Source organism: Taudactylus pleione, unplaced genomic scaffold (genome assembly GCF_031769625.1).
Source record: "Taudactylus pleione unplaced genomic scaffold, aTauple2 ptg000967l, whole genome shotgun sequence".
NCBI classification, from domain to species: domain Eukaryota; kingdom Metazoa; phylum Chordata; class Amphibia; order Anura; family Myobatrachidae; genus Taudactylus; species Taudactylus pleione.
The window spans coordinates 8,536,502-8,564,041 of NW_028285368.1; the positions used below are offsets into that span (position 1 = coordinate 8,536,502).

Sequence of the window (27,540 nt, forward strand, 5' to 3'; positions counted from 1 at the left end):
AACTCCCTGACGAGTTCTGTACAGCACTTGTCGGATGTGTTGCAAGGGGAGTCTGTGATGCGGCCTCATAAAAGGCCGGTGGCGTCTCTGTCCGCTCCTTATGAGGATGACGAAGGGACGTCTGATGATGGGGAGATTCTGGATCCTTACGATCAGGAACCTTTCCATACTAAGGACGCTGATGCTAAGTCCAAAGTATATATTCCTGGACTTATTCGGGCGGTCCGCACAGCCTTGGTGATTGAGGACGAAGTTCCCCCAGCGGCTAAATCTAAGTATGCCTTTTTCAAAGATGTGAAGGGCGATGCCACAGTCTTTCCTCTTTCGGGTCAGTTGGTGGACCATTTAGAGGAGGCGTGGAAACAACCTGGCAAAAGATACCAGCCGCAGAGACGCCTGGCGGTGGCTTATCCGTTCGCGGATAATTATTTTGCTAAGTGTGAATCCCCTCCACAGGTGGATTCTCACGTGACCCGTCTTGTCCGTAGTGCCACATTGCCGATGCCATCCATGTCCTCCCTTAAGGATGCTACGGACCGCAAGGTAGAAATCTGCCTGAAGTCCGCTTATTCCCTTGCAGGGGGGGCAGCACGGCCGGCTATGGCCATTTGCTGGGTTGCCAGAGCGATGGAGCGCTGGGCGGATTCATTAGAGGCTTCTTTTGAATCCGACTATCCGGCCGAACAGGCGGAGTTGATTGGCAATCTCCGTGATTCGGCCACCTACATCAACGAGGCGGCTCTAGACATTAGTACTCTGGTGTCTAGAATTTCTTCAGCAGCGGTAGCTGCTCGTCGCACCTTGTGGCTGCGATCCTGGAAGGCGGACGCAGATCCAAGAAAGGTCTGGAAGCGTTGCCGTTTACCGGAGAAGTTCTCTTCGGTCCGGATCTGGATAAGATTGTGGCCACGCTGGCGGCAGCCAAATCTGCTTGTCTCCCGTCGGCCGCTGCTCCTTCTGGTTCTGGACCATCGTCCTTTCGGTCATCTAGGGCCCAGGGCAGGCCCAAACCACAGTCGTTTCCTCGACAGGCTGGCCCTAAGAAATCGGTCAAGCCCCGGAAACAGGCATGGAGTACCAGACGTCCGGCCCCCAAGCCAGATGACAAGCCTGCGGCCTGACGGTCCGGGTCTCCCCTTGGGGGATCCCAGGGTGGGAGGCCGCCTGCTGCAGTTCTCCCGGTGTTGGTCGTTCACTACGACAGACACTTGGGTTCTGGAGGTGGTCTCTCACGGGTACGCCCTCTCCTTCCGGCACAGACCCCCGGCTCGATTCTTCACCACGGGTCTACCATCAGACCGGAACAAGGCTACGGAGCTGCGGAAGGTATTGCACACTATGCTCCAGGCTGGAGTTATAGTGCCTGTTCCATTCTCCCAGAGGGGCCAGGGTTTCTATTCAAATCTATTTTTGGTACAGAAACCCAATGGGTCATATCGTCAGATTCTCAACCTCAAAGCACTCAACAAGTCTTTGCGGGTCCCGAAGTTTCGGATGGAGACCCTACGGTCCATCATTCTGGCGCTGGAACGTGGGGACTACATGGTGTCATTGGACATACAGGACGCTATGGCGGTCATGGCGGCTTCTCTGCGGCTGCAAGGAGTCCGCATGTTGCCGTACTTGGACGACCTGTTATTGGTGGCAGGATCTCCAGAGCTCCTGTTACACCACTTGGACCTGACCATTGCACTGCTGCAACGGCACGGCTGGCTAATCAACTGGCAGAAGTCCACTCTAATCCCGTCTCGGAGGATTCTGCATCTTGGAGCCTTATTGGACTCGGGACAGCAAAGGATCTTCGTGACGGAGGACAAGATCTCTGCTTTACAGTCAAGGGTGCGCAGTTGTCTGCACAGCCGCCGGGTGTCCTTACACTCGGCGATGAGGTTACTGAGCTCCATGGTGTCGGTGTTCGACATGGTGGAATACGCCCAGTTTCACTCCAGACCTCTGCAGCACCTGATCCTGTCCAAGTGGAACGGGCTGCCTCAGTCTCTGAAGTTCCAGACGATTGTGCTCACCCCGGAGGTTCGCCTGTCCCTTGCGTGGTGGTTAAAGACGACCCACCTCAACAAGGGACGTCCGTTCTGGGTTCCAAATTGGGTCCTGTTGACAACGGACGCCAGTCTTCGGGGCTGGGGAGCAGTTTCGGATCCACACTTGTTCCAGGGAAGGTGGACACCGACAGAAGCGGAGCTTCCAATAAATATCTTGGAACTCCGTGCGGTCTTCAATGCTCTCCTGCAGGTACAGCGGTTTCTCCAGGGTCACCCGGTGCAGGTCCAGTCGGACAATGCTACCACCGTGGCCTACATAAACAGGCAAGGAGGAACTCGCAGTCGGGCGGCTCTCGTAGAGGTCTCTCGGATCCTGGTTTGGGCGGAGCGCAATCTTCCGGCCATATCAGCGGTCTTCATCCCGGGAGTGCTAAATTGGGAGGCGGACTTTCTAAGTCGCCAGGACGTTCATCCAGGGGAATGGTCCCTGCACCCGGACGTTTTTCAACTACTGGTGGACAGGTGGGGTCTTCCAGAAATCGACCTCATGGCGTCCCGGCACAACAACAAGTTGCCGGTGTACGGGTCTCGCACAAGAGACGAAGGGGCGTCTCTGGTGGATGCTCTGTCCGTCCGGTGGACGTTCAGGTTCGCATACCTGTTCCCTCCGGTCTCCCTTCTTCCACGGGTAATCCGGAAATTCAAACAGGAAGGAGGGACGCTCCTGTTGATAGCTCCCGCGTGGCCCAGACGGCACTGGTTCTCAGACCTTCAGGGTCTGTCCGTGGACAGTCCTCTGCGGTTGCCGCTACGACCGGACCTTCTGTCTCAGGGTCCTTGTCTTCACCCGGACCTGACTCGGCTGTCTTTGGCGGCGTGGCTGTTGAGACGGCCATGCTAAGGTCCTGGGGGTTTTCCAGCTCTGGTGCGTACCATGTTACGAGCTCGGAAACCGTCTTCCGCGAGGATATACCATCGCGTGTGGCATACGTTCTTCCAGTGGTGTCGACCGAGAGGTTATGCACCGCGGGAGTTTCGTCTGTCTCGGATTCTCGCCTTCCTGCAAGCGGGACTAGATCATGGGCTTCGCCTTGCTTCTTTGAAGGTACAGGTTTCGGCCCTATCTGTCTGGTTTCACCGTAGGATTGCTACAATCCCGGATGTGCGCACCTTTATGCAAGGTGTTCTCAGTATTCAGCCGCCCTTTGTTCCACCTGTGGCGCCTTGGGATTTGGCTGTGGTCCTGAGGGCTCTCCAAGGACCGCCGTTTGAACCACTGGGCTCAGTGGATATTAAATGGCTAACAGCTAAGACTGTTTTCCTTCTGGCCGTTGCTTCAGCCAGACGTGTTTCTGAGTTAGGGGCTCTTTCTTGTAGACCCCCTTTCTTGGTTTTTCATGGGAACAGGGCAGTGCTCCGCACTCGGCCCGAGTTTCTTCCCAAAGTTGTTTCCCAGTTTCGTGTTAACGAGGAAATAGTTGTTCCGGCCTTTAACTCACCGGGTCTTTCCGTGGGTGAGGCCTCTTTGGATGTTGTGCGGGCCTTAAGGACTTATGTTGACCGCACTTCTTTGTTTAGGAAGTCGGACGCTTTGTTGTCCTCTATGGCTTCTGTAAAAAGGGTTGGCCTGCTTCAAAGCAAACTTTGGCAGCCTGGATCCGTATGGCTATTTCTGAAGCTTATCTTCATGAAGGCCTACCGGTCCCTCCTTCTCTGAAGGCTCATTCCACTAGGTCTGTGGGTCCTTCGTGGGCAGCTCGACGTGGTGCCTCGGCAGTTCAGATCTGCAAGGCTGCTACGTGGTCTTCTGTCCATACCTTCGTGAGGTATTACAGGTTTGACACCTTCGCCTCTCAGGATGCTTCCTTCGGGCGGCGGATTCTCCTTTCTGCACAGGAGCGTCCCCACCCTTAAAGGATACTGCTTTGGGACATCCCCAAGGTATCCTGTGGATACCCTATGGACCCTGAAGTAGAAAATATGAGATATGGTAAGAACTTACCCTTGTTATCTCTATTTCTACGAAGTCCATAGGGTTCCACAGGACTCCCGCCCTGTCGCACCTGTGCTGCAGATGGGCTTTGCTCTGGTCACCGGTTTTCCGTCTCCCTCTGGTGAGAATGTGATTCTTGTATGTGTCCAGATCTTTGTTCTCTCTCTTCCTTCTCCTCCTCCGGCCTATGGCTTGGTAACTAACTGAGGTGCCTTGGCCCGGGGGCGGGGTATAGGAGGGGGACCTAGTGCATCCTGGGAGGCTGAAAGCTTAACTCTTTGGTGCCCTGCGACTGACGTCACACCTATACCCCCCCAAGGTATCCTGTGGAACCCTATGGACTTCGTAGAAATAGAGATAACAAGGGTAAGTTCTTACCATATCTCATATTATTCCTGTACAATGGGTGTAAGTGGAGACACCACTGAGGAAATACCAGGTTTTGAGCGCAGCCTCCTCCACAGTGAGAGTAGGACCCACTGTTGGGTGGTCCGAGTGAGACAATTTCTACCGTGGTGTTCTAAGGTGTAAGTGGAGATTTGTGGAATAAGACTCCAAGTCCACCCACTGCTTTTCCCCAGTACTCCTGGTCCAATACAGAATCCTACTTAACATTGTCGCTTGATGGTAAGCAGAGATCATATGAAGCTGTCTGCCACCCCATACAAACTCACGAATAACATTATGTACATTGTACAGAAAGCAAGGTGGGAGCTCTATAGGAATTGTTGTAAACAGATATTGGAGTCTAGGGAGCACATTCATTTTAATTATGTTCATCCGACCTAACCATTAAAATTTCTGAAGGAGCCAATGGGTCAATTCCTTGCGACGCTTGCTAAGCATGGGGGCATGGTTTAAAACAAATAGCTGATTAAGTCTGTTTGCTGTCTGTACACCTAAATAATGTATATGGGATGGGCACCATTTGAAAGGAAAAGAGGAGCGAAGAGCTGAAACAGTCTCCATAGAGGCTGTGACATTTAGAGCCATTTATTTTGAATAATTTATTGTAAAATGAGACAGCTGCCTAAATTGATTAAATTCTTGCAGAAGATTTGGAAGGGATATAATCGGATTTGTTAGTATAGCCAATAAATCATCAGCAAAAAGGGCAAGACTATATTCTCTCGTCCCCGCATGTAAACCAGAAATATTCTGATTAGCCCTAATCACCCTCGCCAAGGCCTCCATGCAGAGCACAAAGACCAATGGCGAGAGGGGGCACCCCTGTCGTGTACCATTTGCAATATGGATCGTGTTAGACAGAATTCCGTTAACCTGAACCTGCGCTGAGGGAGCCCGGTATAGAGAGAGAGAGTACCTTCTGGATAAACGCATCACTCAAACCCAACCGCCCCAACACCGCCGCCATGAAGCCCCAATCCACCCGATCAAAGGCCTTTTCTGCATCTGTAGAGAGAAGCATCATCGGAGTGTTTAGTTGTAGTTGCATAAGATATCAAATCAATAACTTTTGTAGTATTGTCCCTAGCTTCTCTACCAGGGACAAAGCCCACTTGATCGGAGTGGATAACGCCCGGGAGCAGCGGCCTGGGGCGATTGGCTATAAGATTTGCATACAATTTAACATTCAAAAGGGAAATTGGCCTATAACTGGCGGGAAAACACGGATCCTTCCCCTCTTTTGGAATCACTGTTATATGTGCATTAAGGGATTGGTCAGAAAATGCTATACAGCGTTACAAGCTCGGAGGAGAAGGGTAACAAGTTTATCTTTGAAAGCCTTATAGTAAGAGATGGGGAAACCATCTGGTCCCATGCTTTTTCCATTTTTGGAGATGTCTTTAGGGCATCTAACAATTTCAGTTCTGTAAAGGGTAAATCTAATGCCTGAGTCACCGCCGTGGGGAGAGTTGGGAAGTCAGTCTCTTCTAAATAATCCTTTATCGCTGATTCATGCTCCCATTGAGCAGAATGTGTGCGAGTCTGCGTTAAATTCTATAAATCAGAGTAATAGTCTTGAAATATTTTGCAATTTCTATATCAGTGGCATGTATGGCCCTTGCATGATTCTTACATTTTTGAATGTAAGTCAGAGACCGCTGTGTCCTAAGTGCCCTCGCCAGCATCTTACCAGGCTTATTGCCCCGCTGAAAGTATCTCTTTCGGCAGCCCCAGAATGTTTTCTTAACCCCTTCATTAAGCAAAGCATTGAGGAACGTTCTATCTCTTTGCAATTCTACTAGAGTGTCAGGAGAGGAGGTAGTCTTCTAGGCCTGTTCTAACAGGTTTTGTTTGAGATAGCAAAGCCTCCCTGCATTCAGTTTTCTGTTTCTTGAGGAATGAACCCGACTGAATACAGCGACCTTGTATAACACACTTTTGGGCTTCCCACACAGACACTGGTGTAACATCGCCAGTCACATTGGAAGAGATATATTCATCTATAAACTCAGAAAGTTGGGCCCTACAATGGGAGTAATTGCTCGTTAAACTTCCAATGCCAGTGGAGGGTGGCGAATGCGCAAGGACAATGAAATAGGGGCATGGTCTGATCCTGTAATCTGGCCTATTGTTGCATTTAACAATAGGTCAAGATGAGAATGACTGACTGACACAAAAGTAGTCTATGCGGGAGCACGTGCCATGTGGCGGAGAATAAAAGGTATATTCCCTCTCAGCTGGGTGGAGCAGCCTCCAAGCATCAACTAGCTGAAAATCATGAAGAATTGACCAAAACCGTTGTGCATCCTTAAGGGAAACCCGAGAAGCCCCAGATGAGGTGTCTAAAGGAGGTTCCAGTGCCCAATTGAAATCCCCTCCCACTATTAACATTCCTTCTATATGATGTTCAATAGATTCAAAGCTCCTCGAAGAAACCGAATCTGACCCTGATGGAAGCAACATCTTTTAATGCCAAAAATAATTGTCATTGTATGAGCATTTTTACATGTAGGTCTGTGGTTTGCAACATGCCTTTTTAGAATAGAAATAGTTTGAATTGTGCTAATCATGGGGAAAGACCTTTTCTTACACAACACACTTCTTGTCAGTAATCCAATTGAAATACATTGGAGTTAGCCTATCTTCACCCTGAAATTTATTTTTCATTGTATCATTTAATGTTCTAGTGCCATCATATAATGAAGTGCTGTAAAATGTTACACCCATCCCTGCTCCAGTCCAGTTTACATTGTCTGATTTCCTTACCACAGGGGCATGCATGCACACACATACAATACAATAGAGGAACACTATTCCTCTAAAAACACACACAAACTATGCACAAATACTAGCACCCTGTTCAGATTCAAAACAAAGTCAGCAATACTGACCACTGCCATGATTCCCACACAATGGAATACAGTGGCTTGCATTTAGCTACACAGCAACTGTAAATGCTATTATCATGGCAAGTCTGGCAAGTTATGAAAAGCTTTACCTAATCTCTTTACAGATGTGTCCACATACAACTATATTCCATGCGCTATAAGTTGCGTTACACAACACGTGAGCACCGTGAGACAAGTTTGCGACGTTTGTCCTTCAAATGCGTCTTATTCACACAGCAATGCGAATATAACACACAAGCAGCTTCTGCTGATTAAAATGACATGCAGCACGCCAATATTCTATTTGCGACTGCAGTTGTATTTGCATACGAAATGCTACATTACAGTGTCAGCGGTTGTGACACTGTAACATAGTGTTTCACATGCAGATGCAGTCGAACATATAATATATGCATGTTGCATATCATTGTAATCAACAGAAGCTGCTTGTGTGTCCTATTCATATCGCTGTGCGATTAAGATGCATTTGAAGGGAAGAAGTTGCATGAAAATACGCCCGGCGCTACCAAGTCACGCCACGGCCTGGCGTGACTAGAAACACCCAAAGAGGCTAGATGTATAAGGACACATTGGTAGGTGAATGTTTTTAATAACTTATTAATGTAACGCTGCTTTTTTTAGGTTGTGTTTATTTACATAAAGAATTGCAGTGAGACTGGTGTCACATTCTGTATACTATTTCCAATTATATCTATTTAAAAATAAAAAAAATATGTAAATTTATTTGTAATAATTTGCTTGCAGCTCAAGTCTGACACCTGAATCAACATTATACCTGATTCCCTGTGATAGCATTTTGCCTCCGTTCATTCACCTAGTTTGATGCTCCTCTAGTGAAATTGGAGTACAGACATAATGCTTGGTATGTGCTCTTAAGTATTCTAAATTTACTATGGATCATATGTTCTTTTGTAGTTGTTTTAAGTCATGCAGCTGTTGATGATTGTGGAGCAGGAATATGTTTTAATTCATAATCAATTAGAATTTTTGGCTAAAGTGTTTATACCAGCAACATTTTCTGAGTAACCGTTTTCCTTGCAGAAGCTCATAAAACGATATTCAGTGCTGGACATTTTTAAAGATGTTTGGCTGGGATCTGACCACCTCATTGTATTCAGCTCTTGTTCTTCCTTAGTATTAAAATGGTCACCGCAACTAGAGATTAATTGCTGAACTTGTGAGAGGAGTAAACATGTTATGGGGGGCATCCACTAGACGATTTTATCCCTGTCCAACCTCTTAACGATTTTCCCTTGAAGTTTCCCCTGAAATTTGATCTTCCACTCTGAACAATGTGCAAAAGATTTGCAAAAGATCTAACGATAAACTATGTTTGAATCTGTGATTGACAGCTTTCAGCTATAGTGGGCAGATAGTGGTTCATCGTTTGATCATTCAGCGTGAACGATGTGTAAACGATGTGTAAACGATTTGTAAGCAATCAAGTGAAATTGACCTGCATGTTCAGTCGATGGAGGAGACTATCAAACGATCAGCGGGAGCGCGCATCGTACATCGTTAGAAACAATTACTGCACGATTTGCAAACGATGTTCAAATGATGTTTGCACGATTATCGAACGATTTTATCATAATCGTTCAACTTTATCGTCTAGTGGATGCCCCCCATTAGTGAGAACAGGAATGCATGTGACGTATGAGGAGCAACATGGAGGAAAGTGGAATATTGGACTGAGTATTGGGCAGTGGAAGGTTTAGTGGTGTGAAACCTCTATCACACTTATGTAAGAGAAATGTTACATCAGGAACACTTCTGTATTAGTAATAGAGGGTTAAGGAGGTAATTCAGTTGCCGGCGAAGGGTGCGAATTGCTGTGACGTTTAAACGTTGGCAACGGTAGCCCTTCGCCCGGCCAGCCAAATGCCCGATTCGCACAAAAGTGCTCGCTGCCGTATAACTAACACTTTTGTGCAAGATCCCACTGCCATAAAGTGCGGTGACTTCTATGCAGATTGGGCGCCGAACTAATTCACCCTTCATTGAATACCTACCCTAAATCACAGGGCTTTAGTTAGCTTGCCGATGCCTGGGATGCTCGCCATCAAAATCCCGACGTCGAAAGCCCGCCTTGGAACTAAAGATAGGCGGAAAAATACCGACACCTATCATAAGCCCCACGCCGAAATCCCAACGAGCCGACCTCCTGAAGGAAGGTAAGCGGGGCTCCTTAGTTGTTAGCTGCAAGGAGGGGGGGGGGTGTAGATTTAGGAAGCATAACAGGGTTAGGTTTTGGGGGTGGTTGGGGCTAGGCACCACTTCGGGGGGTTAGGGTTAGGCACTAAGGGGAGGTTTAGGGATAGAGTGCGGGGTGGGGAGGGTTAGGGTATAAGATGTTAGGGAAAGACTGGGAGAAGGTAAGTATACTTACCAGACCCCTGTCGGGGTCTTCACCATTGGGATGAATAGCTTGAGGATGTTTTATTGTATTCTGGTGTCTTCCATTCTCTAGGGTGTATCCACTCTGTGGATTGTATATGCATATACACCCAGACTAAATGATTTCTCCGATTTATTTTAGACTCTGTTGTATGGGAATTTTACTGTTTGCTAATAATAGTTAGTGGCAATTCCAGTTGAAAGCGGAGATGTCAGCAATGTGTGCAGTAAAAGGTACGATGTTGCTCTGCTGTACTTATCCGTGGTGTGAGCACATTGTTATTTGGATTGCCTCATTGGAGTACTGTTCTCCACTCATTTTTATGGCGTAGTGTTCTCTTTTTCACTGTAACACCCATGTTAATACAAACCACTATACTTTGTCTATTTTGTTGGGACAGTCCTGAATTGAGAGGACCATTCAGTTGTGATTTGTCGGAAGTTGGGAGTTGTTTGCCCTTACGCATACAGTAATGCCTCCAGTGTGTGCAGCATTAATATTGTGTTGTGTAGGAGGAGAGGGCATCCTAAAGGTGCCCACACACATAGCGATCTGCACACGATCCCACGATGTGTGCGATTTCCCCTGAACTCTCCCCCGACATCTCCCCAGCAGTCCTACACACGATTTGGAGTAAAAATCATCCAATCTGACTTAAGATCTATCTTTCATCTTAACTTTTTTCTCTACCAGTGCATTGTGTCCCAGATTGTCAGATCTGCCCTACTGCATGGCAGATCTGACGATGCGATGTGCGACCAGTGGGGGCACGCATCGTGATCGTGAGTGGGGACTCACGATTTACTCTCAATTTGGCCATATTTTACACGATCTGTCATTCCAATGTGTCGGAGCCAGATCGGGTAAAATATCGCTGTGTGTGGCCAGCTTAACACTTCAGTAGTGCGAAGCACACCCACTATGACATTTCACTCTCCCAGTATGCCGCAGCATTACTCCTGTGTACCAATTTGCAGTATTCTAATGTTAAGTATGTTTTCTTCACCCAGTTTCCTACTGTTTGGATGCTTTTTTATTTACTCCTGCATGTGTTCATAAGCACTTGTGGTCAGGTGGATTTCCATGGATGCCACTTGATTAACCCAGATATATTTACCTGTAGTAAGTGCAAATGAATGGAACAGGCCGTTTAAAAAACAATGGTGCTGCAAAGCAGATGCTCTTAGGAATGCGGGACATTGGAATGGGTTCCATTATCTTACATTCTTTTATTAGCATCAGATACTAATAAAAGCATGTGGGCTGGCCCCAGTTATTAAGCGGCTCTATCTATAACAAAAAAATTTTTTGTAGCCCATCATATAATTAACATTGTTAACAATTAATTTAGAGCATAATACTGTTGCTGAGCAGTCTGAAATCCATTGCAAAGGACTAGGCAACCGGTGTACAGTGACCAAATGTCTGTAACTCAATCTCTTATAATTACACCCCCCCCCCCCCCCTTTTAACAGTTAGTGCATTTCTGTACCAAATAAGTTTATACTTTAGGTCAAAGCCACTAATATACATGGTGTCTGCCTTTTTGGGTGTTGGCATCTCCAACAGGCTGCTTTTGGGGGAGCACTGAATTAAAGAATTTGACACCCCATTTTTCCTTTTCAAATTCTTGTGGTGCATACACACTGTCAGATTTTTCCTTCAGATCTAAACGATAACGATTTAAAAGTCGTTCATATCTGAAGTAAAATCTGACATGCCTGAACGATGAACGATGCGCGTTCCCGTTTGTCAGATAACGATATCTGACATATGATGTGTTTGCAGTCAGACTTGGACGATTCCATTCATTTTAATGCAATCGTTCAAAACTTGGGTAAAATCGTTCAAATCGTTCAATCGTTCATCTGACAAATCTGACCGTGTGTATGCTCCATTATTCCAGTAGAGCAGCCCATTAGTGGGTATGGGCAGCCAGGTCAGGATTGACATCTTGCAATAACAATAAGTACAAATAGTTGAGATGCAGCTAGGCAATGGGCCCATTGGTGGATACTTTATAAATCTTGTCATCTTTATAGAAAAAGGTTTGAGCAGTAGGGGCCTAATTCCAAATGTCTAATTGGATTTTTTCAGCTGTTGATGGTCTGAATTTAATAAATAAGTGAAAATGTATTAATGTGATTTAAGTTCTATAATATTGTAGATGTATATTGCTGGTTATATTGTGCTGGAGTGTTAGGCTTTAGTAAATTGGTGTCTTTTTGTCTTTTCCAGCTAATGGGAACGATAGCAAAACGTTTAAAGGAGATCGTTCTCCCTGTTCTCCATCACGAGTTATTCACATTCGCAAGATTCCAAATGAGGTCACAGAGTCTGAAGTCATTTCACTAGGTCTGCCTTTTGGAAAAGTTACCAATATTTTGATGTTGAAAGGAAAAAGCCAGGTATGGTATATTGTATATATTTTTTTTTCTTGACTGTTTTTTTCCTTTAACAGATTATAATCCTGTTCAGTAATTACTTTTTCAGCTAAGAAAAATAGTCAAATATTTACTGTGCCTGCAACACTTACATATAATAATTTTAATACATTGCTGTAGAGCGTTTTCTTTATTTGGTGGTGTCCTAAAGCAGTGGTTCCCAAACTTTTTTGAATCACGGTGCCCTATAGTATTAGCATTGTTTTCATGGCACCCCTAAATTTAAGTTTACTACATTTTTTTTCTGAATATCTCAATAGCAAAGTAGTAAAGTGAAGTAAATTGTGCATACCTGTCATCCTTGGGTTCAGTTATGTGGAGGTGAACAGGTTTGCGCTTCTGTCTGTCCACATATTTACATTAAATTGTCCTTTAAATAATTTGATAGGGTGCTGGACCACAAACCTGAGGCACCCCTGCACGTGTGCCGAGGCACCCCAGGCTGCCACGGTGCACAGTTTGGGAACCACTGCCCTAAAGTATTTACTTGGCTTGTGTCGGGATCAAAATCATGCAGATCAGAAATCCTGACATATGGAAGGAAAGGCTTAATATTACTTTTCAATTTAATATGTTATCACCCTGCTGTATACACCATGCACCCCGCTATGTATGTATCTTCATCACCCAGTAGCTTGCCACCACAGGTCCTCCCCCAAGTAATTTTTAGTTCTAATTGTGCAATCTCTGTGACACAAACTATCACTTAGTTAATAGTCTCTCAAAATTACTCAAAGGGAGTTTTACGGTAGCTTAAGTTATCTAAAGCTTCTTCAAAGACAGGAGTTCGTGAGTGTGTGAGCGCGCGCTAGTGCTAGAATTTTCTGTATCTCCTGCAAGCTGGGGAAACAGCCAGAAATTGGTACAGCTTCTCAATAGGCAATTTACCTTTCTCCAAAAAACTAACACTCATATTGGTGCAGAATATTGTAAAAAGGAATCTTAAGGTGGGCATCCACTATACAATTTTCTGTCATATACCTGTCCAATCTGGCTGGCTGGAATGAAAACCTTGTAATGTATGGGAGAAAATGACATCGATCATAGGGTTTTAAACACTGAAAAAAGGTAAAAAAAAAATTGTTCAAATTAGTTAAATTTGTGTGCTTTAACCAATTTGTCTGAACAACCATGTTTGACTATTTTCCAGTGTTTGTGAGGAAATGGACGATTGTCATTTGCTCCCATACATTACCAGGTTTTCTTTCCAACCATCCAGATTGGACAGATATCTGACAGAAAATTGTATAGTGGATGCCCAGCTTACGGATATATGGTTGGTACCTTAAGGATATGTTTTGGTATATAGGACTGCAGCCTTGGGGAAGAGGAGGAGCTCCCAAAACTACTCCTGAGGGAGTATGCAAATATCTAATGCCCGGCGTTGTCATAAACGCCAACAAATAACAAATCTTGAACCAACACTGAAACATAATTTTACTGACATAACATGTGATATACCAATAACAAATGTTCTTTTATTGAATAAGTAATATTTTAATATCCTCTTCCTGGAGTGTTAATACTCCTATACAGTCGACAGTCTTCTGTGATAATAGTTCAAATAATAGTAATCAGAAGATTAAAATAGCATACACTAAAAACTTCACTGTGTGTGTGTATATATGATAAATAATATATAGACTTATGAAGTTAATACAAAAATAAAACATAAAAGCTCGGGTCTGTGTGGCTTGAAGGGGGCCCCCACTACTTAGTTACCCTGGGGCCCCCCACAAGCTTTAATCCAGCCCTGCCTGGAACCAATTATTTTTTTTTTTTTTAATGATCTGACAGTCCCTAAAATAGTGAACCAGATCAACATGGGGGAAGTTAAATATTGGGCAACAGTGTTCATCAGTGAGACCCATTTGATAATGGGAAGGTGACCGGGTAGATCTTATGGTAAATGTTAAGGAACATCTCTACATAACTCGTTGCTGGGAAAATTTTACATAGTTTCTAATGAGCGAAGTAAAGCCTCCACTGACTGACGGAAAGCGGGTCAGTCATAATGGGCAGCCTGTTTTGGATAAATTATAATCAGTCTTGGCATAGGGAGTGATAGTGTGCAGAGAAGCATCTGGACTGGAGTCAGAAGGCTTATCAAATTGGTTATCCCAATCATTAGAGGAAAACTTGCGTAGCACAGTGCTAACCTAATTTTGGGATTGGCAAAAGACCATATTGAAAGAGCTAATGTTAGAAAATCTGTCCCGGGCCTAAGCAAATATACAAGGGTTATCCAGAGATTAAAGACAGTTTGCGTATTCCCTAACCTGTTTTGTAAGTGCTCTGTGGCATGCTGTTATGGTTGTTTTTGGCAATCTTGTGCATTGTTAAAATAAACCCTTCAAAACAAAATCCCTCTGTGTGGAATGTTATTAGATTCTTGAATGCACAGAAAGTGAAACCTGCTGCATTTTTTGTCAAGTAAAGCAGGTATGGCAATGTGAGAAAGTGGTGTCCAATAATAGACAAACAAATGTGCATCACTAAGGGGCCTATGTATTAATAATCGTGGCACTGCCGCGTTTATTAATGTTCCATCTTGCCGGGAATATTTAATTTTTTAATGAAAATATTCCGGCTATGTACTACCGGGAGCTCATAGGGACAGCGGTTGCGGTAATCGCTGTCGCTGCGAGTTATATCCCTGGCACAGAAGTGAAAGACTTCCCCAGGGGAAGCTGAAAGATCTTCGATTTCTCTCCTTCTGGAGCTGGGGACTGCTCCTGGAACCTCCATAGACAAATAGTAGTTTACACCATCTGAAGATGGTATAAACTACCAGGGCTAAACGCCGAAAAGCTTTGCTTTTTGTAGTTTAGTACATAGGGGGCAAATCGTAGTCCCCATTGATAATTTTGGGGAATGCGATCTGAAGTGCTAATTAGCACTGATGAAACCAGAAGTGTTAGTACCCAGAGAAATGTATCAAGGAGACTGCTCGGGCATTTTTTCCACTTACCCATATTCTGGCTATTTGATTTTTGCCGGCACAGAGAAACAGCATGGCTTCAACTACGTGACATATTAGAGACGGGGACTGTGATTATTCCCTGCACCTGAAGGAATTTACCGTGTGCATTACTACAGCCACACAGAAGCCACGAGCTCCCCCTGCACTTGAAAGGGCTGTCTGAGTTTACCATCATTGCCACACTACTCCAACAATTTTCCGGCTTTTAAAGCTGGGTATAAACGTAAAGATTTTCTGTCCAACCATCCAACTAGTTGATTGGTTGGAATGAAAATCTGGTAACGTATGGGAGTAACTGATGATCAGCAATTTGCTCCTAAATGCCAGAAAACAGATGAAAATGGCGTCAGACAAGTTTGTTAAATGTTTGACCTAAACAGTTTGTTCAAACAACAGTTTTTGTCCATTTTCCATTTTTGCGAGCAAATTGCTGATTGTCATTTGCTTTCATACATTACCAGATTTTCATTCCAACCAATGAACTAGTTGGCTGGTTGGACAGATATTCTTTAGATGTGTGGCCAGCTTAAGTGTCTGTATGGTTACTGTATCTTAAGGCAGAGGTTTCCAAACGAGGTCCTCAAGGCTCCCCAACAGTTCAGGTTTTAGAGAGTTGAGCACATGTGGTTAAATCTAATTGACTGAGGAACTAATTAAGTCACCTGTGCTCAACCATGGAGATCTCTAAAACCTGAACTGTTGGGGAGCCTTGAGGACCGCGTTTGGGAGCCTCTGGCTTAAGGCCCCCATATGCTAGCGACAGTCTGGCCTCCAGGGTGAATAATTGAGTATCTGTGTAAGCAAACATTTCAGCGAATGTCCATGACACTCCCATAAAACGGACCATCTCTGTGTGTCTGTGCAGTCACCGCCCAGAAACGCCCAGCACTTTAATAAGACCTCTCTAGAGCGTGTCAATTGTAATAGCGCCATTGTGTGCACTTTGTGTAACACATGCGTCTGAGGAGTTTTTAGGGATATTTGCGCACGGGCAGTAGCAAAAAATCCCTAAACTCCGTGAACATTGACATTATGTGCAGCTCTGAGTCAGGCCCAATGTGTGGAAGCTCTGTCAATGCATTTTGGGGTTGGATTTATTTCATTAAAATGGTGTCACACAAGCTTTTCTAAACTCTTGAATTTAATAAAAACTTAACACAGTATTTATTGTTTTGGATAAGTGTAGCAAAGGCTTATGGATTAAGTATTTCTTAATTATATCTCTACAAAACACTTAAAATGAAGCCACTGAATTACAATTTTCTAATTGTGTCTTATGTAGATGCTTCCCTGTGCATTCATTCCTCATTCTAATATCAATGGTACAGAGGGAGGGAGTTTTCTCGCCTAGGAGATTTCAAGAGCATATGTTGGAGAATCCTTCACCTAGCACATGGTTTCCCAAACTCCAGTCCATGTTTTAAGAATATCGATGAGTCCAGATGGTTAAATCTAATTGACTGAGGTCCTAATTAAGTTACCTGTGCTCAAGCATGTATAATCTTAAAACCTGGATGTAATGGCAGAGTTTCGGAAACTGACCTAGCAGTTAGATTGCAAGGTTATGTCACTTCCGTATTTTAGGAGTACCTTCCATGATTATAATGTGGTCATTTTTGTGTGGGTGGAATGCATACGGTTTTTCTCTTCCAGATATTCAGTGTCAGTCTTTAAAATTAATGAAATCCCTTCTAGAATGTCAGGTGCATAAAAACCACTCCTGTGTCTTTTCCGGCCTCTGTCACACACAGAGCATAGGGAATGCTCTGCCCTCTGGAATACTTCAGTTTTCCTGAAGTAGGGTGGAGCCAGACCCTATTCTAAACTGAAAGAGACCCGCTTCAGGGATGTTTTCACATGTTCCATAACCTGAAAGTTTAGGTAGCAATTAGTGTTTTGCTTCAATACCCTTGCAGAACTTTATCTTTTTGTATGTGTTTCTATTTTAATACAATATAAATAAAACTTACATTTTAAAATAGGTTTCAGTGCCCCCAAAACTAGAGAGTACTCTCTTTTTTTTTTTTTTTTTTTTTTTTTTTCTTGTGGTCCTTTACAGTATATTTATCACTCAGGGTTGCACCTCCACATTAGTTATTTCATTACCCATTTTTGAGGGAAATGTACAACCTTATGTAACCTTATAACTTACTATACTTTCTTAAAAAAAAAAAAAAAAAGTGCCTAGTGCTCAGGAATCAGGATCCCCATTTACTCGTGGTTTATTTGGACAATCCAGGGTTCCATCAGATTTAACAGAACTAGAGGCCTTACAGAACAAGCTTTAATCAAAGCAGGTGCTGTCACACCAGTTCTTTCAGAATAGAAGGTCAGATGCTTTTATTCCAGATTATTTCTGGTCAGAGACACTTCAGGAGCCTTTTTAAATACACTTGACCTTAAGGGGATTGAACAAATTTGTCAATGTCAGACAATTTGAATGGAATCTGTGAGCTCCATCCTCTCGGCTACCAATATAGAGAGGAGTTTCTCTGATTTATAGAGCTGCACTTTTATGTTCCAGTTGTAGTTCAGTAGAGGAAGTTTCTCAGATTCTGGATACTGGGACAACATTTCCATTTCACATGTAAGCCTTTTGGCTTGCCAGCATCCTCAGAAGCCATACTTGTGGCTGTGGTAATGGACTGAAAAAACAAGATTGTAATGGAATCGAAACATGTAAATACAAACACAAAACAATACATGGCTGGATTGCGAACAGAACAAAAAGACAAATAGTTCCCTCGCAGCAAACACAATTTCTACTGTACAAATGAATACCATACAAAACACTGTAACTTTGTCAGGGGAATGGTACTGCAAAATGCAGCGCCTAGAACAGTGGTGTCAAACTCTGGCCCTCCAGTTGTTGTGGAACTACACATCCCAGCATGAACTGCCAGAGTTTTGCTATGAGGGCATGCTAAAACTGTGGCAGGGCATGCTGGGATATGTAGTCCCACAGCAGCTGTAGGGCCCGAATTTGACACCACTGGCCTAGAACATCAAGTACTTCTTTTTCATTGGTGTATAGCCTAGAGGAAAGAATGCATTCACTGGATTTGGATACATCAATTTCTGTGCATTTATCGAAGACATAGTCTAAAGGACCCCATACATATGTGACCGATTCTCGTGATTCTTTGATCCCCTAAACCTGGGTCTGGACATCGGGGTTGTGCAACATGTTAAAACTCCCTTTGCCGATCCTCTCCAAAAAATGATAGGTAAATAAATCAGGGAATTGTAACATGCGGAATTTCCCCGATGGGTCACCGATTATCGATGCCGGCTGATTGGCGTATCAAATCAACATTCGGGAATTGCGGCGCTGATGTATAGGCCCCTTTAGAAACACAGAACAGTTATTTATGATTCCAGCAGGACCTCGGGAAGGTTAGGCTTCTTCCAAACAAGCTGCTTCTAGATGCATCAGAGAAGTATTCCTACATTCATAAGTACCAGAGAGATTTTAGTGTTGGCAACTTCTTGGTTCAGGCCTTGGTAACAGAACATTTCAAGGCAGCAGTATAGGCGTTTGCCCATTCATCTCTAGCCATTCTCACTTTGATGACTCTATTTGGGAGACCTGTTCTCCACACAGCCATTTAAATACATGTTTGATTATGTGGTATATGGTTTTTAATTTGCTACTTTAAAGTTTGCTACTTAAATGCTGCCATAAAGTAGTGCTGGAGGTTGGAGAAAACAGCGAATGCACCTGGTGATTCCTTTTCTTCAAAGTACTAAAGTACTCCATGACAGCCCAGGTTTCCCACCCATGTTTAGATGCTATATATTTGAGTCTGTCTGGGTTGTTACTCAGACACGGGGAGAGGAGGAGCCACATTATATACCATCATGGGGTGTTTTTTATGCAGCTATCTCTTCTTATCCTAGATTGGACTTAACCCACTGTATGGGCTGCTGTAGAGTACTTTGATGAAACATAATTATCATATCGAAGATTTACTGTTAGGTTGGCATTTCTCTAATTTTTTATATTATTTATTTTTAGTCATTCTATTTATAAGGATGAGGGGGGTAATTCTTAATTATTGTAGTTTGTAGCTGTGACATTGCAACTTTTACCTGCTGCAGTGACACCAGCATTATGAGCTAAAATCATTAGGAGCATTCTGATTTCCAAGAAATCAGTGTGTTTTCTTGTAGTCATGTTTGCAGAAATCAGTCAGCCAAGGTTGAAATTGTAGCAATAGATATTACCCAATTATAACTTTGTTACATATCGAAGATATTTTTTTTTATATTTCATATTTAAAAACATTTAATCTTTTTATTTTATTAATTTTGTTTTGTTTTAAAAATGTAAACCGAAAATCACAGCTCTTTAAGTACAATTTCTGGTAATCGAATATAAATGCATAATCGCAGTGACTACTTATTGGACATTTGTGGCTTGTAGGTTGGTCTAGTATAGCTTTTTTTGCTCTACAATTGCTGTGTGTAATCTATTTTGCAACTATTTAAGCTAGGTACTCACTGGAGCGATCAGCGATTTCTCCGACTTTACTGACTATATCCCTTGAGCCCAGAACAAGCAGAATTGTGTGTTAACACACGTTGTTAACAACCAAACTACATACTGTGGGAGCACGCAATTATGCGTATACACTGAGAGGTTTCTCGTTATGAAACAGCAAATTGTCCCGATATTGCTCCAGTGTGTACCTAGCTTAACCTCTACATACAAGCTCAGTGAGGGGTTGTATTTAAATCTGCCAGAATTAATGCAGTATGTCCTGCGTGTGTGTGTGTGTGTGTTTTTTTTTTCTTATCTTTACTGTTTAATAAGTATGCCATAAACAAATTACTGACAATACTCTCAGAAAACAAATGTTGTCCTTGAAGGTTGGTATTTTGAGTTTTGGATAACAACATCAATTAATGCATTATGAAAAGGTCTCGGTGCTGCTAAGATGGCTTTTAGATAATTATATTCATGTTTTTTTTGTTTTTTTTTATTATATATTGTCTTCAATTTCAGGCGTTCTTGGAAATGGCTTCTGAAGAAGCAGCTGTCACCATGGTGAATTACTACACACCTCTCACTCCTCATCTCCGCAGTCAGCCTGTCTACATACAGTATTCCAATCACAGAGAACTGAAGACAGACAACCTACCTAATCAATCGGTGTGTATCGGTTCCTGATACAGGTTGAGTTTTCCATATCCAAAATACTTGGGACCAGCGGTATTTTGGATAACGGAATAATCCATATTTTGGAATATTTGCATATCATAATGAAATATCTTGGGAATGGGACCCCAATATACACACAGAATGCATTTGTGTGTTATATACACCTTATAGGTGTATAGCCTGTAGGTCATTTTATACAATATATTAAATAATTTTGTGACTGAATTTTATGTATGTACACAAACTTCGCTTCAGTTATGTTTCATAGACACCTTATACACACAGCCTGAAGGTCATTTTATACAATATTTTTAATAATTTGTGCCTTAGACAAAGTTTGTGTACATTGAACCATCAAAAATCAAAGGTTTCATTATCTAAGTCATGCCAAAATTATTCAATATTTTGGAATATTTGGATATGGGAGACTAAACCTGTATACTATATAGTAAATGTTCAAATGGGCCAGTACTTAATAATGTAGCATAGTGGTCTCAAACTCTGTCCTCAAATCAAGAAAATATATATTTTTTTTAAAAAAGCAATTGACACCCACTGTAGCATTTTTTCCTCTAGAGTTTATGCCACCTGTAGCATTATCCCCTTCCCCTTGGTGCTTATTTCGATCACCCATGCTGTTCTAATATATGGATTCTGAATTTTATAGGGCGAGCAGCATGTGTAAATAATGTCAGTTGTGCGGGGTGCAGTGCAGCCTGCAGCAGGATGTTGGGGCCTGGGGGGGTGCACGTGCAGCATGTGCTGTGTCATTTGGGGGGGGTGTGTGCAGCATGTGCTATGTCATTTGGGAGGGGGTGTGCAGCATGTGCTATGTCATTTGGGAGGGGGTGTGCAGCATGTGCTATGTCATTTGGGAGGGGGTGTGCAGCATGTGCTATGTCAGTTGGGGGGTGTGCAGCATGTGCTATGACAGTTGGGGGGGGGGTGTGCAGCATGTGCTATGTCGGTTGGGGGTTGTGCAGCATGTGCTATGTCATTTGGGGGGGGTGTGCAGCATGTGCTATGTCATTTGGGAGGGGGTGTGCAGCATGTGCTATGTCAGTTGGGGGGTGTGCAGCATGTGCTATGACAGTTGGGGGGTGTACAGCGGCTGACATTCTGTCTTCTTTCGAGACCATGCTCCCTTACTGTGATACCACACTCCCTCACGATGAGGCCACACCCACTCCGCAATATTACCGCTTCTTGGGGGGGAGGTGTTGTATTTTGACTGCTTGCACTGGGAGCCTCAGACCCTAGAAACTGCCCTGCCTAGGTGCAGGGTGAAGGAGTACTAGGTCCAGTAGGTTCTTCATGTATTGGTTGCTGTTATTTACTGAGGACCATAAAGATGTAGGCCACAGACAGGCACCGAGCAGATGCCAAACTGAACAAAGTATTGTGCCACTCGACAAATGGGCAGTGGGAAAGACTCACAGATGACCAGCGACGATTGCAAATGGTGTAAGCCCCTTATGTTCAGCCTGTAGACATTGCCTTGGGTGACGACGTCTATATTTATTCACAAGTCTGTAGGGATGGGGCAGTGAAAACCACTTTTAAAGGCTTATTTTCAGGATGTTATGTTGGAATGCAGGTAATAAACCTGGACATGTTTCTCCATGTTTGACCAGCCCATGGCCATTTAAAGCCGGATTTTATAAGACACTAAAGTAGTTTTACAATGTATCAAAAAGAACCAGTAATTGTTTATAGAGAAAAATTGGGTCCAGGGACTGGGGACTAATATTTAGTATGGTCAGTGTGTTTTGTTTTGGTTTCTTTACACACTCTATTGACTTGGCAACTTTGGGTGTAGCTGGATCTTTTAAAAAAAAAAATTCTTGTTTCATTAGTGTTTTCAAGAGGAACACATTTTTATTAAATGTAAATTCAAAGAATATTACCTTTCAAATTGAAATTACGAACGTGCTGATTTTTATCTTGAGGCAGATTGTGGATTGAATGAGATACTGAGCCCCTGGAGATGTCTTGGGGGAGGGGGGGGGGGTTGGGCAGGGCCGTAACCAGGGTGGTGTGGCCGATGCCGCCACACAGCGCAGTATGCCCTGAAATGGAACCGGCCGTTTCCACCATCTCTATATGCCGGCAATGTATGTCACTCATTGCTGGTGCACTCGGCTTCTTCTATTCAGTCCAGAGCTGTGTCTCCCAATTTGCTTTGTTTGGGGACGTCACCAGGGGACACGTGGGTTTCAGCGCCAGACCTTACGGACAGATCCCTAGACCAATGACGGTAGCCTGTGGTGTGGGGGTGAAAGGTCAGTTGCATTCTGTGGCAGAGGCTTGGAGGAGTTAGCACGACAGGGGAGGAGGACGCAGGTAACCAGCTGTATGCCACCGCTTTCGGTGTCCACTTCGTGGGAGGGGGGATAGGTGGACGGTAGGGGGGAGGGGTGGGCATCCAGGAAACTCTTCCCCCCGCCAGACACAGTTCCTACTCAGGCCAGCAAGAAGCTGTTACTGGGTGCAACTGTGTGGCTTCATGATTCTGCAATTGGACTCACTCACTAACCAGAGTCACACTATCTGGTCACAGATACGATTTGCAACTGAGTCTGGTGAGTGCTGTGATCAGAGATATATGTGGTGTTTCATGCCCTGAGTGTCCTTAATTGCAATCTAGCAATAAGTGATGCCCCCTCAGAACCACCTATTCCATGTACTAAGGGCCAAGGGCTGCCACTCCCACGATCTGCCACCCCCAATTAAATGCCACCCTCCCACTATCTGCCATTGCTTACCAGTCACCCCACTATCTGCCACCCATTGCCAGACACCATGATGATCTGCAACCATCCCTGTGACACCCCATCCACCCCCCATTATCTGCCACTCTCCTTCTAATCCCTGTCACCCTCACTATCTTCCACTTCCTGCCAGTCACCAACTATCAGCCACCCCTTGCCAGTCACCGCTATGACCTGCCACCCTTCCTCTGCCCCCCAACCAGCCCCCATTATCTACCACCATCCTTCTATGTCCTGTTACCCCCACTATCTGCCAGCCACTGCCAGTTACACCACTGTCTGCCACCATCTGCCACTCACCCCACTATCTTCCACCCCTTACCAATCACCGCTATGATTTGCAACCCTCCCTCTGCCACTCCAGCCAGCCCCCGTGATCTGTCAACCTCCTTCTATACTGTTTCACCTCCAGTATCTGCTACCCTGATTATATTCCCCATTTTCTAGCCCCTCTCTGCCCACCTCAACCAGGGCTCACCCTGCAGCAACCCAGAGTAGGCTGCTGTACAGCACGGAGCCCTGGGTGCAATACAGCCTTATATGGGCAGAGGGAGAAGGAGGTTACCCAGTGGCCACTCCAGGGGAGGAGTAATATTGGAAGCTGTATGCCAACCTGGGCTCATGTGCCAGCTGCTGTCACCAGTGCCCACCTGCAGTCTGTAATATATAGTGCTCAGGACTAGAATTCCCAGCATACCCTGACTATCTGGGGGGGGAGACTACCCAAATGCACTTTCTCGCACAGGACACCAAAATCCAAAATGTCTAGTTATGGCTCTGGGGTTGGGCATGGGTCCCTGGTGGTTGGGATGCCACTGTCAGAATACAGATGGCAGCATCCCGACAGACAGAATCCCGAAACCCGTAGGTAAGTATACTACTACCAACCCTAACCCTCCTTCCCCAGTGCCTAAACCTAACCTCCCCCTCAAGTGTCTAAACCTAACCTCCCAGCACCCTATCCCTATCTCTCCCTCCCAGCACCCTATATCTATCTCTCCCTCCCCACACCCTATCTCTATCTCTCCATCCCTGCACCCCAACCCTCCCCCTAGTGCCTAACCGATACTTACCTTCAGGATGCCGGCGGTCGGGATACTGGCACCTGTATTAGACCGTTGGTATTCCGCATGCCGGGATACTGGCGACATCCCATCATGGGGATGATAGAGAGCTAATGGATGTTTTGCCTTCTGTATTGAAGAACATTTTTCAAAATGGTTTCACTGAGCGTCATGTTAGTGTTTAGTCTTGCTGTTTTCAGAAATGTTCCCTTTCACTACATTCTGCGTCACAAGTGACAATGTCATAGTGAGTTCAGTTTTTAATGTAATTTATATATTCCTCAATATATCAAATCACTCCAGTTTGCTTTTTTCTTAGATACAAGCATTTAATATGTTTACTTTATGAATCATACTGATGTTATTTTTAAGGGATTTTCGTTGTAAAAAATGGAGATATAGATAAGATTCCTTTTGCACACAGTGTTTACAGTAATATGGAATGTATGCATGCGTGTTTTGACACGCAGGTATCTTCACATAATTTAAAATGTCTTTTAAAAACTCTTTCAAGACAAGCTAGCTTCAGCAACATGGTTCCCACAGCTAACCAAAATATATTGCTCTATTTTAGGAAAAGTATTGCAAACTGCATGCATTAAGGTTTATTCAATTAAGGGCGAGCGAGGCAAAGTACCGTTGTAACGCTTGGAAATGCCGGCAACTGCACCTCATCTCGCCCCATCTCACCCTTCACTAGCAGGTGTTTGTACACAGAGCTATAGGACAGCTAACAAACTTTGAGTCAGAGGATGCCATAAGTGCGGCATATGGCTGCGCTTACTCGTACCAAGAGCTGACTTGCTGCTAATTGAATTTACCCCATAGATTGAGCTGAATAACAGCTACTGAAAACAGCAGTTACCCACAGCCATTAAGCTGAAATAGGTTATTTTCTCTATCTTCTATTGTACGATTTTCACTTTGTACATAATGTGGGTCTTGCTCTGCTGAAGAGATGAGTCCTCATACAGTTAGCCTCAATACGCCATGTGGCGTGAGACATCTGCCACAAGTGGGCCACCAGGTTTCGTGCAACTTTTTTGCCCAAAAATTTGTCTTATTCGCAGCAGTGACAAATTGCTGCACTGAATCATTTCATATGCAACACAAAAGTGTGCAATTGAATTTGTCTAAAAAGTACAACTAACCTTGGTGTGGGTAAAATCTGCGGCTGCTGCATCGTGGCACTTCGTATACAGATTCAGACTCTGCACACAGAGATACAAGTGTTGCATATCAAATTATTCAATGCGGTCTCGTGAAGCTCTTTTTCATATCTGATAGGGACTAAGATACATTTTCGGGCGATAAAGATGCTCGGCGCAAGCTGAATTGCACAGTCCCGGGGCACAGAGAATGGCTGTTGGCGCTACTGCAGTAATAGTGTGTGAGGACACCTTTTGTACCTACTTTTTTCCAGTTGCAGTAATTTGAGCTGCATGGGCCGGTGCATTCCAAAGGAGCTTTTAAAATCCATTAACTGAGTATATGTCTCTGCAATTTGAAGAGAAGTAGGAACCAAAGTAATGATCATTGCCTCTAACAGCCAATCAGATTGTAGCTATAATTTGTGCAGTTTTGTGGAAAGGAAAAGAGAACCTTTCATGGAATCGGTATGTAATGTGCGGATCAAATACAAACAGCGGAAGCCGGGCGGGTCGAAATCCCGACAGCTGAAGGTAAGTACCCTAACCCTCCCCTCTCCCCCACTAACCCTCCCTTAGGGGTGCCTAACCCTAAACTCCACTCCTAGTGCCTAACTCTAACCTCCCTCCTTTAGTGCCTAAACCTAACCCCCCCCTCCCCGCACCCTAAACCTGACCCTCCTGGGGGAGTGCCTTCGTTCGGCATGCCAGGTGTCGGGATTCCGTAGTGGGGCTAATGATAGGCGTCGGTATTTCGATTCCTATGTTTAGTCCTATGTCGGGATGTAAGTGTTGAGATATCGGCAGGCGGGATAGCGCCCGCCGGTATCTTGACTGCATCCCCTTTACATATTCTAGATTTAATTAATGTCTCCAACCATTCTGTATTTCTATATTGGGTGAAGTGGGTCATGGTGAATGATGTGTACCAGTGTAGTTAGTGATTGACTTTTTACAGGTTGGTGTCTGTGCTCAGCAGAATAACGAACTGTTTGCGGAGGACATGCCTTGTTTATTATGTCTAGATTTTTCACCATGTTAAATGAATAGGAAGTAGGCATATGTTTTGTATGGTTTGTTAAAGTTTACCAGTCTATCCATTAGTCTCAACAATGGTGGGTTTTAATTTATTACATACTGTCATTTATTTTTTTTTTTATACTGGGGTTTCAGTATGTGTTGAATAATCATTCCCTGAAGAAATGTACTGTAGTAAAATGTATTGCTGCTATATCACAAATTTTGCTAAAAATTTTATTCTCTCTCTTGTGTTCAAGCGTTTCAAGAATGTGTTTTTATGCTAAATCATAGAAAACTTGTTAAGTATACAGTATGTGCAACAATTGTTTCTTGTGCAGTGCTTCTGCCTGATGTGCAGTACAGAATGCTTACTAATGGTATGGTGTTCTTTGTTATAGCGAGCACAGGCTGCTTTGCAAGCTGTGAACACTGTACAGTCCGGTGGTCTGACTCTCACCAGTGGTCCTGGTTGTGAAGGTTTGGTGTTGACAGGGCAGAGTTCTGTCCTCAGACTAATTGTGGAAAACCTATTTTACCCTGTCACTCTGGAAGTACTCCATCAGGTATTTTTATTTTTCTCATCCTTAAGATTATCCTTTATAGAGCATTGACATATTCCACACTCTACAATGCTGATCATTCATTAGCAGAGTTTAATCTTTTTTCCATATTACAGTCGCACACAATTACCCTATCGGTATGTTTTTAAACCATTGGAGTGATTGAACGCAATGACCCAGCACGACAAGACCTACATGCTAACCAATTTATCATGAGTTACGTTAGAAGGGTGTGAATTTTTTATTTATATATATTTTTAAATTGTGGATTAATCATTTATTAATGACAATCCGGTTTACTTCAACAAGTTTCTTTTTAGTCAAGGGCTGAGAATGAACACAATTTTATAGCACTGTTAAAGATCTGATTACAGTTTGCAACACATTATATTGGTACTGTGCTTCCGTGTCATTGTAAAATTTAAATTGCTATGCAGTTGTTTGTCAAAGTGAGCTAATTTGGTTTTACTCTACACCGATTTCTAGCTGGAGCCTATTCCTAATGGAGTAAGTGAATTCTTGTATTGCCATTCTGTTGTGTCTTGGGAACTCTACCAGTGTAGAGATGCCATAACAGGCTCTTGAATGTTTCTGAAAATATACAACAGAGAGAACTTTTTAATAGGAATGGGCAGCACTTTTTTTTTATCTTTTCACCCTGCTACCAACAAAATGAGA

General features: G+C 43.9%; 1 protein-coding gene across 8 annotated transcripts in view; it reads left to right on the plus strand.

Annotated features, from left to right (window-relative positions):
* PTBP3 (polypyrimidine tract binding protein 3) overlaps positions 1–27,540 on the plus strand; it is a 208,270-nt gene that overhangs the window by 121,484 nt on the left and 59,246 nt on the right. For 7 of the 8 annotated variants that reach the window (XM_088460110.1, XM_088460113.1, XM_088460111.1 and 4 more), the window contains 3 exons: positions 11,947–12,116; positions 20,144–20,290; positions 26,701–26,865. In XM_088460110.1, the coding sequence (XP_088316236.1) occupies positions 11,947–12,116; positions 20,144–20,290; positions 26,701–26,865 (482 nt within the window). Of the gene's footprint in view, positions 1–8,060; positions 8,173–11,946; positions 12,117–20,143; positions 20,291–26,700; positions 26,866–27,540 lie in introns of those variants that run through there. The other variant, XM_088460112.1, reaches the window with a different exon arrangement.